This window comes from Oncorhynchus keta, chromosome 29 (genome assembly GCF_023373465.1).
Source record: "Oncorhynchus keta strain PuntledgeMale-10-30-2019 chromosome 29, Oket_V2, whole genome shotgun sequence".
NCBI classification, from domain to species: Eukaryota; Metazoa; Chordata; class Actinopteri; order Salmoniformes; family Salmonidae; genus Oncorhynchus; species Oncorhynchus keta.
In genome coordinates this window covers 45,609,678-45,629,557 of record NC_068449.1, presented here as the reverse complement: position 1 = coordinate 45,629,557, position 19,880 = coordinate 45,609,678, and the positions used below count along the sequence as shown (strand labels likewise).

General features: G+C 45.3%; 1 protein-coding gene across 1 annotated transcript; it reads left to right on the top strand.

Annotated features, from left to right (window-relative positions):
• Nucleotides 1–1,408: 1,408 nt before the first annotated feature.
• On the top strand, nucleotides 1,409–19,550 carry LOC118362971 (sarcoplasmic/endoplasmic reticulum calcium ATPase 2-like). The gene is made up of 23 exons (XM_052486641.1): nucleotides 1,409–1,812; nucleotides 2,611–2,730; nucleotides 3,070–3,087; nucleotides 3,173–3,255; nucleotides 3,542–3,646; nucleotides 3,777–3,915; nucleotides 6,893–7,059; nucleotides 7,894–8,049; nucleotides 9,061–9,202; nucleotides 9,493–9,659; nucleotides 9,872–9,960; nucleotides 10,781–10,883; nucleotides 11,713–11,844; nucleotides 11,991–12,116; nucleotides 12,236–12,457; nucleotides 12,620–12,731; nucleotides 13,218–13,459; nucleotides 13,641–13,861; nucleotides 14,335–14,537; nucleotides 14,685–14,770; nucleotides 14,891–15,024; nucleotides 15,460–15,577; nucleotides 17,056–19,550. The coding sequence occupies exons 2-23, from the start codon at nucleotides 2,613–2,615 to the stop codon at nucleotides 17,362–17,364; spliced, it is 3,192 nt and encodes a 1,063-aa protein (XP_052342601.1). The 5' UTR covers nucleotides 1,409–1,812; nucleotides 2,611–2,612; the 3' UTR covers nucleotides 17,365–19,550.
• Nucleotides 19,551–19,880: the final 330 nt, after the last annotated feature.

Here is a 19,880-nt window from a genome sequence, read left to right as displayed (position 1 = left end):
TGTGGTCAATTCTCAAGAGGCAGGTGGACAAACAAAAACTCACAAATTCTGACAAACTCCAAGCATTGATTATGTAAGAATGGGCTGCCATCAGTCAGAATGTGGCCCAGAAGTTAATTAACAGCATGCCAGGGTGGATTGCAGAGGTCTTGAAAAAGAAGGGTCAACACTACAAATATTGACTCTTTGCATCAACTTCATGTAATTGTCAATAAAAGCCTTTGACACTTATGAAATGCTTGTAATTATACTTCAGTATTCCATAGTAGCATCTGACAAAAATATCGAAAGACACTGAAGCAGTAAACTTTGTGGATATTAATATTTGTGTCATTCTCAACTTTTGGCCACGACTGTACACAATCCATGTCTCAATTGTCTCAAGGCTTAAAAATCCTTCTTTAACCTGTCTCTTCCCCATCATCTACACTGATTGAAGTAGATTTAACAAGTGACATCAACAAGGGATTATAGCGTTCAGCTGGATTCACCTAGTCAGATGTCCATGGAAAGCGCAAGCGTTCTTAATGTTTTGTATACTCAGTGTATATGTAGCCATACAGACAAGTTTGTCACTCATTGTGTATTTATTCCTTGTTTTATTATTTTTCTAGTATTTCATTTTTTTCCTCTCTGCATTGTTGGGAAGGGCCCGTGAGTGTTAGTCTATATCTGTTGTTTATGAAGCATGTGACAAATAAAATGTTATTTGATTTGAGTAATAGCCCAGAAAACGTGATGTAGGCTAATGTGTTGCGTCAGACTAGCAATAGCCTCCTGCTGTTAACGTGACCTCTTATAGAGCAGATAGGAGGGTGTGTGTGTGTGTGTGTGTGTGTGTGTGAGAGAGAGAGAGAGAGAGAGAGAGAGAGAGAGAGAGAGATGGGGCGGGGGGCACATAATGTCTGACCACATATGACTTTAGGTACATATGCGACCAGACATGCCGCGTTCAAAACAACTGGGAACTTGGAAAAATACGAGATCAAATCATGATGTCGGTGATCTTCAGGTCGGAGCTCTAGTAAGAGTCCGATATTGCGCGTCACCCATTAGCATTCTGGTGGCAGATGGGCGTTGGGGGAGGGAGCTCTCAGTTTTACCTTTAAATCTACGTCCCGCCTATTTTGCTTGACAAACTTTACTATTGGTCAGAGGTAACGCGAAGCGAGTGTCCTTGACAAACCCATTGGGTTGTACAAAAGGCAATCATCTGAAAAACGACTGTCGCACAGCACGTTCATTGGTCAAGCACTGAGCCAAGGGCAAGGTTGGGGTTCCACCCTCCTGCAGCAAATCACTGGTAGGCGGGTTTATAGAAGTTGCTGCAATGTGATTCGCTGTACAGCCAATTCAGTCTAAATCCCAGGTCTCTAATTGGCCTAACTTCTGCTCCTACGATTTCTGCCACTGATGCACAACGGTGTAATTCTGTGGCCTAGCATTAAATAAAGCGAAGGCTATTTAGATAGCTGTGACATAGCGGGTGGATTAAAGCGCACGACATCGGTGTTGTAATCAAATATAAAAGTAGGGGAATACGGCTCCAACAAATCTTAGTTGTACCGGAAGAAAATTACTGTTATTCTCTGAAAATGCCTTCCTTATAATTTTCCAGGACGTAACGTTAGCTAGTGATTCAATGGGAGAGATAGTCAGGCAGTTAATGTAACGTTAGATCGATTTCTCAATTCGTCGTGGGAATTTTCTTTTTGTGGTTTTCTAATCCTATTTGTTTTGATATTGTGTTATTTACTCAACGTTTCGGAATTAGTTGTTAGTCAACGCAATACCGGGATACGTAGTGTACTGGTAAGTCTCCCTAAATGAATTGACCGTAAACGTCCCGTGCAAACAGGATTATTCGCTAGGTACCGATTCTGAGAACGCCAGTTAGCAAATGTTAGCATATTGAAGGCGTCTCAGCGACTCGGACTGGAAGTAGGACATTTACCTTCAATGCAGATATTTAAAAGCTCGGCCAACAAGACTTTATCGTTGTATGTCAACAAACACACGACATTCATTGCTTTTGTTTTATTTGTAAAATAATGTGAGAGTGGTTGACAAACACTTGACCCGTGTCTGCGTGCTCACTTGAGCTCTGCGTCGGATGCTGCGAAGATGATTCTGTCGCTAACATTCTGAGATTCTGACATTGTATCTTCTTCGAACCATCGATGGGTGCATTTAGCACAACGCGACGGAGAATTCACGGTTCCAGTATATTATGATGTTACGAAGTTTATTGTGTCATGTGTTGAACCCCCTCCTGAACAGGTGCTGTAAATCAACCTAATTTACATGCAACAGGTGCATCTGATTCACTATCTAGGCTCGTTTTGTAATGTCCCCAGGCGGTTATCTCGGTCTCAACATTATCGGTATTTACAGCATCAAGTCGGTCACCATATTGTGGTCATGTTTCATTCAGTGCAGTGAGATCATGAATAGAATGGAGAGTACACAATACCCTCCCCCTCCATTTTATTTTCAGTAGTTAAGAGTTAATGTTATGTAGGCCTACTGATGTGTTGTGTATCCACCGTCACACTCTCTCTCTTTGACTCCCCCGTCTCCACCCCGCTTCTCTATCCCGCTCTCCTTCAGGGATGGACAATGCCCATACTAAGACCGTCGAGGAGGTGTTGGGGTATTTCTGTGTGAATGAGTCGACAGGCCTGAGCTGTGAACAGCTGAGGAAGAGCAAGGAGAGATGGGGCCCAAACGGTATGTCCTAGTTCGTGACCTAAATGACACTTACCTATGTAGTGCACTGCTTTTGACCAGCGCCTATAGGACTCAGTTCACTATTTTTTGACCAATGTAGGGAATAGGTGCCATTTGGGATACAGCCCAAACCCTTCGCTCCTAATCCTTAACCCTTGACCCCTTTTACTCTCACCAGTAATCAATTGTTTCAATGATTATTACAAAGTAATGACACCCAAGTTAGGCCTATATTTAGTAATGTGAAGATGATATTGATGATGGCTGATAATAGCAATGTTATTGCTATGTTTATAACAATCTCTCTTTCTCTCTGGATTTCTGAACTCCATGATGCAGAGTTACCGGCAGAAGAAGGTAAGATGTTCATTATCTCTCTCTCCGGTCGCTCTCTCTCTCTCTGTCCCCTGCATTTACATTCTTTCCATATCTGTGTTTCCAGGGAAGTCGCTATGGGAGCTGGTCCTGGAACAGTTTGAGGATCTGTTGGTTCGGATTCTTCTGCTGGCTGCCTGCATCTCCTTCGTAAGGACACACACACACACACACACACACACACACACACACACACACACAAAGACAACCTGAACAAACACTATCGTAAATACTGTAGCTTTACTGTATATGACTAAGTCAGAGCCTACCCAAAGCCAGTCAGACGTATGTTTATAGCTATTTCAATATTTTGCTCTGAGCATTACTATTCATTCTTTATATCCTCACAGTATTACCATCTCTGTCACATACTCTCTTGGTTGTTGAAAACAAGTTCCTCTTTAACCTCTCTCTTCTCTCTCTCTCTTCTGACAAGACTCTTGCCTGGTTCGAGGAAGGAGAGGGGACCATCACAGCCTTCGTGGAACCCTTCGTCATCCTCCTCATCCTCATCGCCAACGCTATCGTCGGGGTGTGGCAGGTAAAGTCAGTGTTTTGACATGTTGCATTAGTGCGTGTTCCTTCCTAAGTGTGTGTGTGTTCATGCATAAACAAGTTTATTAATGTGTGACGATGTGTGTTCATTCACGTGTGTGTGTGTGTGTTTCCAGGAGCGTAATGCTGAGAACGCGATCGAGGCGCTGAAGGAGTATGAGCCTGAGATGGGGAAGGTGTACCGACAGGACAGGAAGAGTGTCCAGAGGGTCCGGGCTAAGGACCTCGTACCTGGGGACATAGTGGAGGTGGCAGGTAGGCAGAACAACTACAAATCCCAGAGTCCTCTAGGGACCACAGTGTTCTACACTGTAACTGATAACATTGTTGAGGTACTATAGCAGGTAGGCAGAAAAATCCCACCATCCTCTAGTCTTGGGGCCTAAGTGTTCTTTATATTAGAAGTCCTCCAATAATGGAAAGAAGAACAGCAACTCTCCCAAAAAAACACCTATGATATTGAGGTACTATAGCAGGTAGGGGGAAAAACTACAAAATCTGTAACTCCTGAAAGGTCCCTAGTGTTCTATACATTGTACCTGGGGAGTGGAGACACAGTGAAGGTGGCAGGTGTGTAGGGGGAAACAAACTACAAATCCCATACCCATTAAGTAAATCTCATACCCAAATTGTTCTATTATTGACCGAGTTGTTTAAATTTCCCAAAATATTTTTTTTTAGGTACATGTTTTTATCTGTATGGGTTGGATATTTGCCCTCTCGCATCATCATGGAAATCAAAGAAAGGTTTTATGGGAAATTAATAATTTAATCAAGGTGCTGTCAGTTGATGTGATATCCGAAGAGGCCTACAATACCCAATATCCCTGCATCTTGATAAGCTCTGGGAATGAGGCCAGACTGGTTCAGCGACGCTAACCTTTTCCAAATATTTTCTCAATTAAACTTTTTACAGATATCTGACTGAAAATGCGGTTTGGGGGTCAGTTTCAAATTTCTGTGACTTTTAGCGACAACACAGCTCAAAGGGTTAAGACCGCCCCAATTGTCGAATCCTCAAGGCGCTCCGTTTCTATTCTTAGAGCTTCAAAGAAGTAACAGAGGAAATGGGATTTGAGTTTTTTATTTGTGTGTGACTCCGAGAGATTCACAGTGGCGATGTTTGGCTTAAAGAGCATGGGAACTTTGTGACACCAATCACAGTTTACACAGCGGAACACTGGGGGATGCATCCCAAATGGCACCCTATTCCCTTTTATAGTGTGCTATTTTTGACCAGGGCTAGGGAATAGAGTGCCATTTGGGAATCATCCATGGAGGATTGTTAAAAAAAACGTAACACACTGTTTATCGCATCAATCATCACATCGCTGCCTGTCTATCCGTCTGAGCCAATGATCTTGCAGGGTTTGAGATGTTTATCAATGAATTTGGTTGATTGACAGGTCATAAATATACAAAACAGCAGTTGTGTGGAAATAAGATGATAAGTCTATGGGCTTTAGTTTAGTATGGGTTGTATTATAATATGGGTTGTATTAGAACAAACTTAACACAACGGTCAATCTAAGCGCTGGCTGTGTCAAATATTTTTGCTATTTTCACAACCATAATTATCGACGCTGTTTGCTGGCATGGGCGCTATAAAGGGCTGGGTTTTTAGGAATAAACAAGTTTAGGGTGTGTCGACTTGGCCCCTCACTGGCCAATCAGAAACGTGCTCCATGGCGAAATATGTGGTTGCTTTAAGTTGTGTATTTACGGTCTTTTATGTATTGCCTTGGAATCAACTCCAATTCCAATGTTAGTCCATTATAGTTTGTTAAACAGCTTACAGAAACTAAATAACAAAATGTAGACCCATCCCATCTTTGCTAAATTCAGTATGTTAACTTGACCCTGTTTGCATTCTACATTGTTCTAAGAAATTGTATGGCTTCGTTGTGGAAATATACACAAGTTGAAACAACTTGTTTTAAATACAGTAGCTGGACAAAGGTCCACTATAAAGGGAGGATGTCCACTCACCTTTTTTAAACTGCTACCAAGTATGTTTTATATACACTACCATTCAAAAGTTTGGGGTCACTTAGAAATGTCCTTGTTTTTGAAAGAAAATCCCTTATTTATTTAAAATAACATCAAATTGGTCAGAATTACAGTGTAGACATTGTTAATGTTGTAAATAACTATTGATTATTTTATGAAATATCTACGAAGGTGTACAAAAGCCCATTATCAGAAACCATCACTACTGTGTTCCAATGGCACGTTGTATTAGTTTATCATTTTAAAAGGCTAATTTATCATTAGAAAACCCTTTTGCAATTATGTTAGCACAGCTGAAAGCTTCTGTGCTAATTAAAGAAGCAATAAAACTGGCCTCCTTTAGACTAGTTGAGTATCTGGAGCATCAGCATTTGTGGTTTCAATTACAGGCTCAAAATGGCCAGAAACAAAAAATGTTCTTCTGAAACGCATCAGTCTATTCTTGTTCTGAGAAATAAAGGCTATTCCATGTGAGATCTTGCCAAGAAACTGAAGCTCTCGTACAACGCTGTGTACTACTCCCTTCACAGAACAGCGCAAACTGGCCCTAACCAGAATAGAACGAGGAGTGGGAGGCCTCAGTGCACAACTGAGCAAGAGGACAAGTACATTAGGATGTCTAGTTTGAGAAACAGATGCCTCACAAGTCCTTAACTGGCAGCTTCATTAAATAGTACCGCAATACACCATTCTGAAAGTCAACAGTGAAGAGGTGACTCCGGGATCCGGGAGTTCCTCTGTCCATGCTCTATGTTCTTTTGCTCATCTTAATCTTTTATTTTTATTGGCCAGTCTGAGATATGGCTTTTTCTTTGCTACTCTGCCTAAAGGTCAGCATCCTGCTTGCCTCTTCACTGATGTTGAGACTGGTGTTTTGCGGGTACTATTTAATGAAGCTGCCAGTTGAGGACTTGTGAGGTGTCTGCTTGCTTACAGTTGACTGGGGCAGCTCTAGCAGAGGAGAAATTTGACAGACTGACTTGTTGGAAAGGTGGCGTCCCATGACGGTGCCACGTTGAAAGTCACTGAGCTCTTCAGTATGGGCCATTCAACTGCCAGTGTTTGTCTATGGAGATTGCATGGCTTGTGCTCAATTTTATACTCCTGTCAGCAATGGGTGTGGCTGATCTAGCCAAATCCACTAATTTGAAGGGGTGTCCACATATTTCTGCAATGTAAGACTTGAACCATCACCTCCCTGTTCCGCCCCGTTTTCCCCCAGTGGGTGATAAAGTCCCAGCAGACATCCGGCTGACCTCCATCCGCTCCACCACACTGCGAGTGGACCAGTCCATCCTGACGGGGGAGTCGGTGTCTGTGATCAAACACACAGACCCAGTGCCTGACCCGCGAGCCGTCAACCAGGACAAGAAAAACATGCTGTTCTCTGTAAGTGGGTGGGAGAGAGTGTGTGGTGGTGGTGGTGGTGGGGGGGTCATTATCTGATTAGAAATAGACCAGCACAGCACGTGGGATTAAGGCATCAAGCTAAAAGGTGCGCATTTGTGTGTGTGTGTGTGTGTGTTTTATTGATCTAATGGGAGATATGGTGTGAGAGAGGAACCAGAACTCAGGACTGTGTGTGTGTGCACTGTGATGCTTTGATGTGAGTGTTGAAAGGTGTGACTCAACCGTTTGTTGAATAAAACATCACTCGCATTGTTTGCACAGGACACGTACAAAAACACACAATAATACTGCGTGATGTAACCTACTAAAGTGCTCCTCATGCACTTCTGAAGAGCCAGGTGAACGAGCTTCAAGACCACTGTCTTCCAGGTCAATGTACTCATAGTGGAGCCATCGAACTGGACCATCGAGGGCGGTGTTGGTACTAGACCTACCCCCACATACGGATTCTGTTCTGTATATCACTAAACGATACCGAATGTGTGAGATGCATGTTGTTGCCCCCCCCCGCCCGCACACCACCTACATAGTCAGAACACAATTAGTGATTTATAATACATCTACCCAATGAGCACGAGACGTTGGAAACACTTCTTTGTGGTTTTAAATGTCTTTGACAAAATGTTGAAAATACATTGTGTATTTCTGGTTGAAAAGACTTCATTCTGCTCTTGTTTGACTGTAATCCCCATGTTTTTTTTTTTCTCGACTCGTGTTTCTATTTGATCTGGAAAAGTATGCTGCTTTTCATATCAAACTCCTGTTGTAGTTAAGAGTGTACCAACACATTGCTTTGTATCATTGTTCTTCCAGGGCACCAACATTGCGGCGGGCAGGGCTATAGGTGTGGTGGTAGCTACAGGGGTGCAGACTGAGATCGGGAAGATTCGCGACGAGATGGCTGCTACAGACCCAGAGAGAACACCACTGCAGCAGAAACTGGACCAGTTTGGAGAACAGCTGTCCAAGGTACAAGGACTTTCCTTCACTTTCTTTTCCTAATTTATTTTATTTAATCTGTCAGCTGTATTGTTCCTTAACTGACTTTCCTAGTTAAATCAAATAAAAGTGTTTTAAAAAATTGCGAGTGGCAGTGTTATGATTACAGGCTCTCTCCCTCCCTTTAGGTGATCACAGTGATCTGTGTGGCAGTGTTGTGATTACAGGCTCTCTCCCTCCCTTTAGGTGATCACAGTGATCTGTGTGGCAGTGTTGTGATTACAGGCTCTCTCCCTCCCTCTAGGTGATCTGTGTGGCAGTGTTATGATTACAGGCTCTCTCCCTCCCTTTAGGTGATCACAGTGATCTGTGTGGCAGTGTTATGATTACAGGCTCTCTCCCTCCCTTTAGGTGATCACAGTGATCTGTGTGGCAGTGTTGTGATTACAGGCTCTCTCCCTCCCTTTAGGTGATCACAGTGATCTGTGTGGCAGTGTTGTGATTACAGGCTCTCTCCCTCCCTTTAGGTGATCACAGTGATCTGTGTGGCAGTGTTGTGATTACAGGCTCTCTCCCTCCCTTTAGGTGATCACAGTGATCTGTGTGGCAGTGTTGTGATTACAGGCAGTGATCTGTGTCTACCTCCCCCTTTAGGTGATCAGTGATCTGTGTGGCAGTGTTGTGATTACAGGCTCTCTCCCTCCCTTTAGGTGATCACAGTGATCTGTGTGGCAGTGTTGTGATTACAGGCTCTCTCCCTCCCTTAGGTTATGATCAGGTGATCTGTGTGGCAGTGTTGTGATTACAGGCTCTCTCCCTCCCTTTAGGTGATCTGTGTGGCAGTGTTGTGATTACAGGCTCTCTCCCTCCCTTTAGGTGATCACAGTGATCTGTGTGGCAGTGTTGTGATTACAGGCTCTCTCCCTCCCTTTAGGTGATCACAGTGATCTGTGTGGCAGTGTTGTGATTACAGGCTCTCTACCTCCCTCTAGGTGATCTGTGTGGCAGTGTTGTGATTACAGGCTCTCTCCCTCCCTTTAGGTGATCACAGTGATCTGTGTGGCAGTGTGGGGTATCAACGTGGGCCATTTCAATGACCCGGTCCACGGTGGCAGTTGGCTCAGAGGGGCCGTCTACTACTTCAAGATTGCTGTGGCACTGGCTGTAGCTGCCATCCCTGAGGGTACGTTGTGGGACCAACCACCACCTCTCTCTTTCCTATCTCTCTTTTATTTCCTTCTCTGCCTCCATGTGACACACACAAAGTAGAGCATGAGTCAATTCTATTCTATTCTGAGCAATCTAAACTAAAATGAATTCTCTCAAGACAGCTCCTCTCTGTGTCCATGTAGGCTCTTAACTCGATAAATAGATTGATCAGCCAGTGTACTTTTGTTACATGACTCGGAAGAACCATTATGGAACCATATATTTAACTGTCCCTTCACCCTATTCAATCTTGCTCGCCCACAGGCCTACCCGCTGTGATCACCACCTGCCTGGCTCTGGGGACCAGACGCATGGCTCGGAAGAATGCCATCGTCCGCAGTCTGCCCTCTGTGGAGACCTTGGGCTGCACCTCTGTCATCTGCTCCGACAAGACTGGCACCCTCACCACCAACCAGATGTCTGTCCACCGGGTGAGAGAGGGAGGGAGAGAGAGAGGGGGGAAAAATAGAGATGCGAGAGGTGATGAGTAACTACTTTTGGTTCCCTGGAGCTGACCTGAAAGTGGAATGGTTTGGCATGTTGATTGACAGACACTCAGCCTGATGCTGACCTAACCTAACTGATTGTGACAATGAGGGTGTATTTTCTAACCCAGTCTGTCTGTATCTGCATGTGTGTGTAGATATTTGTTGTGGACAGTGTGTCAGGGGAGCGATGCGCCCTGAGTGAGTTTTCGGTGACCGGATCGACTTACGCCCCGGAAGGGGAAGTGTGAGTGCCTTTAACCTTTTAACCCTTAACTGATGATTGCCATGTTCAAAACAAATGGGAACTTGGAAATATCGGACTTCAGTCCGTTCAAGACAACGGAACTCGGGAACAAAACGAGCCCCGACTGGGAAGAATTGCTTTGAATGGTCATCCAACATGAAATTCCATGCCAGAAACTCATCTTTCTAGAGCTCTGAAATTCTGACCTGAAGATCAGGGAGGTCATGATTTGACCGTTTCTTTGGAGTTTCCAGTTGTCTTGAAAGCACTAGATGTCATGACGAATCACTCATCCCCAATTTTGCTAGGACTGTCTGAGTGGGGAGGGGAAAACTGAAAACTACCTGTTATTGGCAGAGGGGTTTGGAACTCTTTCTTATTGGTCTATTAACTAATTTACTGCCTGGTGATGCCACCAGGCTGGCCAAAACTCTATCCCACCAAAATAGGCTGACATTTTAGGCAGTCTTGTCAATTGGACATGATAATTTTTCACAAGTTCTGTTTTATTTCAACCTCCGTGTGGAAATATATATATATTACAGATGAATCACGTTTCTGATTGCACTGGACCTTTAAGATGCTGAGAAATGTTATCTTTCTAACATTTGGTTCCCCTCTACTTCTTTCTCTGGTCTCATTCTCCCCCTCTTCTGGCTTTTCACAATCCCTTACGTCTCACTCTTTCCCCTTTCTCTCTTACCCTCTTACCCTCTCTCCCTATTATCTCTCCCCATGTCATCTTCCATATCCACCTTTAACTCTTCTCCTTGTTCTTTCTCTTTCTCTCTCGTTTTCTTTCTTTCTTTCTCTTCCCCAGGTATAAGGATGAAACGATAGTGAAGTGTAGTCAGTATGAGGGCCTGGTGGAGATGGCCTCTATCTGTGCGCTGTGTAACGACTCCTCTCTGGACTACAACGAGGTAAGAACAGTGCCAGCCCACTTTGCTCACTGCCATGCACACCATAACCACTACACACCATAACCCCTGCATGCACACCATAACCCCTGCCCTGCCATGCACACCATAACTACTACACACCATAACCCCTGCCCTGCCATGCACACCATAACTACTACACTACACACCATAACCACTACACACCATAACCCCTGCCCTGCCATGCACACCATAACTACTACACTACACACCATAACCCCTGCCCTGCCATGCACACCATAACTACTGCACACCATACAACCACTGCCCTGCACACCATACAACCACTGCCCTGCACACCATACAACCACTGCCCTGCACACCATACAACCACTGCCCTGCACACCATACAACCACTGCCCTGCACACCATACAACCACTGCCCTGCACACCACTGCCCTGCACACCATACAACCACTGCCCTGCACACCATACAACCACTGCCCTGCACACCATACAACCACTGCCCTGCACACCATATACAACCACTGCTCTGCCCTGCACACCATATATAACCACTGCTCTGCCCTGCACACCATATATAACCACTGCTCTGCCCTGCACACCATATATAACCACTGCTCTGCCCTGCACGCCATATATAACCACTGCTCTGCCCTGCACGCCATATATAACCACGGCTCTGCCCTGCACACCATGATACATACAAATGTACATGGACAGACACTTCTTAGTTCTAGTCCTGGAGAGCTACTTTTTTTTGTTCCAGTCCAGTAGCATCTGTTTGGAATAATACATTCAAATAATATCCTTGCTGACCCTTAACCTGTGGGTGTCCCCCCCCCCCCAGTCTAAGGGTGTGTATGAGAAGGTAGGCGAAGCCACAGAGACGGCTCTGTGCTGTCTGGTGGAGAAGATGAACGTGTTCGACACAGACCTCCGAGGACTGTCCGCTGTCGAGAGAGCTACTGCCTGCTGCTCGGTGTGTGTCTAAAATAAAAATAAAAATCTGTGTCCGTACTTTTGAAAAATCTGTGTGTACCATTTGAGACGTGCTGACCTAATTTACCTCCTGGCAGGATGATTGAATGATATCTCCTCTCTCCCTCCCTCTATCCTCTCCATCAGGTGATTAAACAGTTGATGAGGAAGGAGTTGACGTTGGAGTTCTCTCGTGACAGGAAGTCCATGTCAGTGTTCTGTTCTCCCAACAAGCTCAGCCGCTCTGCCACGGGGGCCAAGATGTTTGTCAAGGTCAGCTCTCTCCTCTCTCTGTTCTTTCTTGTCGTTTCTGTTCCTTAAGCGTTTCTTTCTTCTGAGCTCTTTCTCTATCACTCTCCTCACTTTGTATCAACTTGTCTTCTCTCTCCCAGGGAGCTCCGGAGAGCGTGCTGGAGCGCTGCCGTTGGATCCGGGTGAACGGGGGCGCGCGAGTGCCCATGACACCAGCGGGGCGGGAGCAGCTCCAGGGGACCGTCAGGGAGTGGGCCACGGGGCGGGACACCCTCCGATGCCTCGCCATGGCGACCCGGGACTCACCCCCCGAGATACGCTCCCTCAACCTGGAGAACTCTGCTACCTTCGCCGACTATGAGGTGAGTGTTTTTTAGGATTATTTCATCCTTTGTGTTATTATGCACTTTTTATGAATCTCTTTTATTGATTTTTGACTATAAAGTGTGTTGTGGATTTTAAAGGCACTTCAAATACCGTTTTATTTGATTATCGTTAAATAAACAACAATGTCCCCCCCCCAGTCGGACCTGACCTTCGTGGGCTGCGTGGGGATGCTGGACCCCCCCAGGAAGGAAGTACTTGGTGCGGTCCGCATGTGTCGACAGGCTGGCATCCGGGTCATCATGATCACGGGTATGACACGCCTCGCACACACTCCCTCGGTTGTTTGTTGTGTTGTGATACATGTTTGTTGGATGGGGAGATGCAAGACACATAATCTGAGGGGATTCAATAAAGTCAACTGAACAGAATTTCTAGCCTCTCACTCGTCTACCTTAAAATGATATTATAACGTGAAAGGCCGGGACGATAGCAGTATTGCAATATTTTTTTATTCAATGGCAAAAATGAATACACGATGCAGACCGAACTTTTTTTTGTCATTTTCAAAAGCTGCTGTATGTCAAATATGGTTTGCTTTAACTTGGAAAATTAAATAAATGTGATATTATGGATTTTTTTCCCTCTAAGTTAAATCCGCTTTGTGTTTTTTGTTTTGTTGCCACGACACTATCGAGTATCACGATACTGGTACCTGCCTAATAACGCAATTTCAAACCGTTTTGCCTGCTAGGTGTCATCTCTAACGTCTTGCCTCTAAACTCACGTCCCCCCCAGGTGACAACAAGGGCACGGCCATGTCCATCTGTCGCCGCGTGGGCATCATCACGGAGGAGGAGGAGGAGGCGGGCAGGGACGACCCGTTCTCAGGGGGCCTGACTGGGAGGGAGTTTGACGAGCTGCCCCCCCACCTCCAGAGGCAGGCCTGTCGTACCGGACGCTGCTTCGCCCGCGTGGAACCCACACACAAGAGCCGTATCGTGGAGTACCTACAGAGCCTTGATGACATCACAGCCATGGTGAGGGGGGGGCTGTGTGTTTAGTGTATCTCTGGCAACAGGGTCCCTGTCTAGGGCTCTACTTTGTGACACTTAAAAAGGCATGTTTGCATTGTGTGGGGCCTTTCATGCTTTTCCTCCCTTGTTTTGACTCCTCGCCTGTTCTTGCCCCCTCCCATCCCTCCATCCCACTCTCCCCCAGACTGGTGATGGAGTAAATGACGCGCCAGCCCTGAAGAAGGCAGAGATCGGTATCGCCATGGGTTCAGGCACGGCTGTGGCCAAGTCCGCCTCCGAGATGATCTTAGCTGATGATAACTTCTCTACCATCGTAGCGGCTGTAGAAGAGGGCAGAGCCATCTACAACAACATGAAACAGTTCATCCGATACCTCATCTCTTCCAACATAGGAGAGGTTGTCTGGTGAGGATAGGGGGACAAGAGGGACGGATTAGAGGAGAGGGACGGATTAGAGGAGAGGGACGGATTAGAGGAGAGGGACGGATTAGAGGAGAGGGACGGATTAGAGGAGAGGGATGGATTAGAGGAGAGGGATGGATTAGAGGAGAGGGATGGATTAGAGGAGAGGGATGGATTAGAGGAGAGGGATGGATTAGAGGAGAGGGAGGGAAAGCCATCTAACAAAATGAAACGTTTATAGGAGAGGTTGTATGGTGGAGAGGGGGATGGAAACGGGGAGGGGAGAGGGTGGTGGGGTTAGTTATAAATAAAGGGGAAGGTTAACAGAACAGTGGTGGACATTTAGGAGAGGAGTACTCTTTAGGTCAGGTGACAATAGGGAGAAGGAACATTTTAAAAGGAGGGATGGTTGAAGGGATTAATTTGAGGGAAAATAGTAGTGTATCCCTCCTTCACTCTGACCCTCTCCCCTCCAGTATTTTCATGACGGCTGCGCTGGGTATGCCCGAAGCCCTGATCCCAGTCCAGTTGCTGTGGGTCAACCTGGTGACAGACGGCTTCCCGGCCACCGCCCTGGGCTTCAACCCCCCTGACCTGGACATCATGTCCCGCCCCCCACGCTCCCCCAAGGAGCCACTCATCTCTGGCTGGCTCTTCTGCAGATACCTCATTGTCGGATGTGAGTAAATCTAGTATATCTATATCTATGGCAGACACTACATTGTGAGGCTATAGATTATGAACAGACAGGGGTTTTGTATTTTTACGTCACAATATCAGCTGGGATTCTAGAATATACACATCTAACCTTTGACTTCTCTCTCAGGCTACGTGGGAGCGGCCACAGTAGGAGCTGCTGCCTGGTGGTTCATGGCAGCACACGACGGACCCAAACTCTCCTTCTACCAACTGGTAAGAACACGTCCCTCTCTCTCACTTCTCTTACTTTAACGAGGTCTCTGACCTCTCACTCACTACCCATCTCGCTCTTTAAAAAAAAATGTTTTGCTCTATTTTCTCTCCTCCTCTTAGTCCCACTATCTACAGTGCAGTGAAGGCCACGGGGAGTTTGCGGGGGTGCAGTGCTCAGTGTTTGAGTCGCCCTACCCCATGACCATGGCCCTGTCCGTGCTCGTTACCATAGAGATGTGTAATGCCCTCAACAGGTACGCTACTAAAACTGCAACTCCCAACAATTCCTTGCGGTACTTAGCATCGGTCACAGAGATGATTATTTGTGACGCGACACAGAACAGGTTTTTAGTTCTCGTACAGTAACATTTCTATTTATTAGTCTACATGTATGAATATTGACTGTACGGTTCATTCAGTTCTATTGCATTTGTAGTCCACCTTTGCTCTTTTCAATCAGACATAAATGTTTACATCAAATTAAACACACAAAAAAGATCTTGATATGCATGCCTATTCAATAGAGTACAGATTTTTATCAGATTATTTAGTATATGTGTGGGTATTTTACTGACATCTGACTTTGTACTGATATCCAGAGCTCTGTGTTAATATCAATATTCTATTGGCATCTTATGAGTTTGTACTGGTCCATTTCTGAGCTCCGCTGTGTGTGTCCTTGTCCTCAGTCTGTCAGAAAACCAGTCCCTGCTGAAGATGCCTCCTTGGTCCAACCCCTGGCTGGTGGGAGCTATCTGTCTCTCCATGGCGCTCCACTTCCTCATCCTCTACGTTGACCCCCTGCCTGTAAGTGTGTGTTCGTTCATCTGGCATACATTTTCTACTGACTCTGAAAAACACTAAAAGAAAGATGCCCAGGGTCCCTGCTCATCTGTGTGAACGTGCCTTAGGCATGCTGCAAGGAGGCATGAGGACTGCAGATGTGGCCAGGGCAATAAATTGCCATGTCTGTACTGGGTGACGCTTAAGACAGCCTTACAGGGAGACAGGGCGGACAGCTGATCGTCCTCGCAGTGGCAGACCACGTGTAACAACACCTGCACAGGATCGGTACATCCGAACATCACACCTGCTGGACACGTACAGGATGGCAACAACAACTGCCCGAGATACACCAGGAACACACAATACCTCCATCAGTGCTCAGACTGTCCGCAATAAGCTGAGGCTGGACAGGGCTTGTAGGCCTGTTGTAAGGCAGGTCCTCACCGGCAACAACATTTGAGCCTATGAGCACAAACCCACCGTTGCTGGACCAGTCAGGACTGGCAAAAAGTGCTCTTCACTGATGAGTCGCGGTTTTGTCTCACCAGGGGTGATGGTCGGATTACACAGAGGCCTGTACTCTGGAGCGGGATCGATTTGGAGGTGGAGGGTCCGTCATGGTCTGGGGGGGTGTGTCACATCATCGGATTGAGCTTGTTGTCATTGCAGGCAATCTCAACGCTGTGCTTTACAGGGAAGACATCCTCCTCCCTCATGTGGTACCCTTCCTGCAGGCTCAACCTGACATGACCCTCCAGCATGACAATGCCACCAGCCATACTGCTCGTTCTGTGTGTGATTTCCTGCAAGACAGGGATTTCAGTGTTCTGCCATGGCCAGCGACGCGCCCGGATCTCAATCCCATTGAGCACGTCTGGGACCTGTTGGCACGGAGGGTGAGGGCTAGGGGCATTTTCCCCCCCAGAAATGTCCGGGGACTTGCAGGTGCCTTGGTGGAAGAGTGGGGTAAAATCTCTCAGCAAGAACTGGCAAATCTGGTGCAGTCCAAGAGGAGGAGATGCACTGCAGTACTTAATGCAGCTGGTGGCCACACCAGATTACAAACTTATTTTTGATTTTGACCCCCCACCCTTTGTTCAGGGACACATTATTCAATTTCTGTTGGTCACATGTCTGTGGAACTTGTTCGGTTTATGTCTCAGTTGTTGAATCTTATGTTCATACAAATATTTACACATGTTAAGTTTGCTGAAAACAAACGCAGTTGACAGTGAGAGGATGTTTCTTTTTTTTGGTCCCATTGTTTTCATTATTTTGACAGACTAAATCATTATTCAAATGCCAAAAAAATGGGACTAAGACTTCACTGAATTTAAGTGCCAAAATGACCTCTACTGGACAATGAAGTGCCTGTGTGTTACATTGTGCTCCTCCAATATCTCATTGTTTAACCACCCCTTGCCTTCTCTCTCCCCTGCCTTCTCCCCTCTTTCCCTTGCCTTTTCTCCCCTCTCTCCCTTCCCTTCTCTCCCATCCAGGTGGTGTTCCAGATCCGCCCCCTGTCATGGCCACAGTGGGTTGTGGTCCTCAAGATGTCCCTGCCTGTCATCTTTATGGACGAGGCCCTTAAGTTCCTGGCCCGGAACTGGATCGAGCCAGGTACCAACGTGGAGCGCCAGGAGGAGGAGCGGGAGCGCCGGCGGAGGGGTCAAGGGCCAGGGGGCATGACCGCTGCCGTGAGCAGGGCGTTCAAGGGCGTGTCCTGGTCGTTTGTTTTAATGTCGTTCCCGCTACTGGTCTGGATTTACAGCCTGGACTCTGATATTACTAACATGTTTTATGAGTGAACGGGAGAAGAGGGGGTGGGAGGGGTTTGGGGAAGGAACTATAAAATAAATAGGGGAGCAAGTTGAGGTGAAGATGGAGTGCAGGGAAAGGAAAACATTAAAATACATTTTTAGAGGGATAAAGCCAGGGATGAAAGGTGAACAATCTGAGACAGTGAGAGGAAGTGAAGAGGAGGGAGCTGATACAACCTAGCTCAGCACTCTGACTTTTTTAATACGGGCCCTGACCGTAAGTGAGGGATTTTACAAAACTCAAGGTACTATTTAATCATGCCTGGTTTAACATTGCCGGAATAGGTCTTGAAAATACCATTCCTCTTGTGCAGAAAGAACGCACGTTTGGGTTCACGTAGCTCCTTGACAACACCATTTTTACAATGTGGGACAAAGCAGAGAAGAAACGCAACTTTGTAGTTGATTCAAACTATCTTTCTGGCCGCTCAGAATGAGTGTTTATTTTTTTTCAATTTAACTTCTCCCCAGAAAGCTTGTTTAGCGGATTTGATTGAATATGGCTGTTGCTTGTGTCTTGAACTCTCTCCTGCATATTTATTCAATTTTGAAAGGTAAATTCCTGTCTATAGATGATTTCTAACATAAGATAGTATTTAATAATTTCATTCCAGTTTCTCTACCTGGAAGATAGAGAGAAAGCAGCTTCTTCAGTCCAGTCTAGGGAATGGAGGGATGACTGGATGGAAAGGGAAAGCTGAAGAATCTTCCAGCATCAGTCAGACTGGCCACACACTGACATTCCAGCCAGCTTCAGAAATCAATCAATAATTAATTAATATTTGATTTAATTTAGGTCTCATCAAACTGTGTCTAGAGAAGAGGACAGCAGAGTACTTCTTTAATGTGTATTTCTTAGGGTTATGGGCTGGCAAAGCTGAATTTTGAAAAGTAAAAGATTTTTTGTTCGTTTTCACTGCACTATTCGTATTTATTAACGACACGGAATTGTTTTCTTTTTTTGATTTGTGTCAGATTTTTCTATGACTAACTTCTTTGCTACAGAATGGATGTTGCCTCCATGTATGGTTCTGATTAAGGTTGGCTACTCTTTATGACATAATACCCTTTTGTCTTCTTTATCATCATGCATGTTTGAGATTGACTACTGGTACATTGCAGATGGACTGCTCAGAATCACTGATCTCCAAATCACCTTGCATTCTAAATAACTACTCATTATGTGATCAAGATTAGCGATTCTGCGCTGTGCCTTGCTCAAACACATCCTCCTCAAACACGCTGACCGTTGCTCTATACTAGAACTGTCCAGGTTGGGTAGTAATGGGCTTTAGGTGCAGGCTTGGCATCTTTTTGCGTTACCAGATTCGTTCTGATGTCCTCCACACGATTTCAGCTGCGTCCTTAAAGTTCTGTCACAATCCTCACGTAGACTTGCCTCTCCGGAAGGCTCCAACATCTCTGACATTGTTGTCGGGCTGAGAAATTGCATCATATTTCAGCTAGGCTACTCTACCATTCTACTAGTTGACCATGTGTTTTGATAGTCTTAACAGCCACTGTGACATCACACCATGAACTAAAGGTACAAAGTTGTGTAGTCTGCTTATGTGGACACCAATACCACTTCCCCTATAGTAGTGGGTTTGTTAGGGCTGGGAACACTTGTGTTTTATTGACTACACACCAAATTTGCAACCCCCCCCCCTGCAACATTGTTTTTTGTTTATTATGATTGATATAACTACTATGGTAATTCTGATTAATTGTTGCTGTGGCATCTGTAGTACCCCTACTGTGCCTGTAAAGAATTAGGGGTGCAATTTCTTTTCTTTTTTTGTAGTAAAGGGTTATTATAAAAATCATTAATAGGTGTAAGAATGAGAGGAGTGGAAAAGGGGGATTAGGGATGAGGGAGAGCTGCTGAGAGGAGAGGTCTCTTTTCTTTCCATCTCTGTTTCTCTACTAGCGTTCTGCCAGTGCTCTCTGTCTTCATCTGAAACCAATAAGCAAAATAATTCTTAAATTAACAACTTCAAAGGAATAAACATTGAGTGGAGTAATTGGAACTTTTTACAATATTTAATTTTGACTGAATTAAAGTGGGAATGTATTTTGTTTATTGTAAATTGTTCCATTGCTGTCTGCCACATTACTGCTATTTGAAATATGGAAAATGCTTTATGGGATAACAATAAAATTGTTAATTTAAATGCACGTTTCTGTGGTTGCTAATTTGACCGAGGTTTTGACCCCAACTCTAAGCTTGACGAGTTGGGTATTTCAATCCACTGTGTAGTGCTAGGGCAAAAAAACAGCCTGCATTGGGTAACGCTGATGTTGGCTAACCTCACCAAGAAAAACAGGCTGTTTTTATATATATATTTTTTTATATCGCCGCAAGGTGGCGCAGTAGAGCAGGGTTTGAAGATTTGACAGCTGTAAAGTACCACTGACAGCTGGGCGTGCATGCGTAAGTGGAAACTCGTTGCTGTGTGTGTGTTTTTTCTTTGGGGGGTGGGGGGGTCCATTTATATAGACCG

What these genes read in the sequence shown, in the direction of transcription:
- LOC118362971 (XM_052486641.1), top strand. Translation starts at nt 2,613, where the DNA reads ATGGACAATGCCCATACTAAGACCGTCGAGGAGGTGTTGGGGTATTTC. An exon ending in TGGCTGCCTGCATCTCCTTC is followed by an intron (nt 3,256 to 3,541) that starts GTAAGGACACAC and finishes TCTTCTGACAAG; the next exon opens with ACTCTTGCCTGGTTCGAGGA. An exon ending in AGAAAAACATGCTGTTCTCT is followed by an intron (nt 7,060 to 7,893) that starts GTAAGTGGGTGG and finishes TTGTTCTTCCAG; the next exon opens with GGCACCAACATTGCGGCGGG.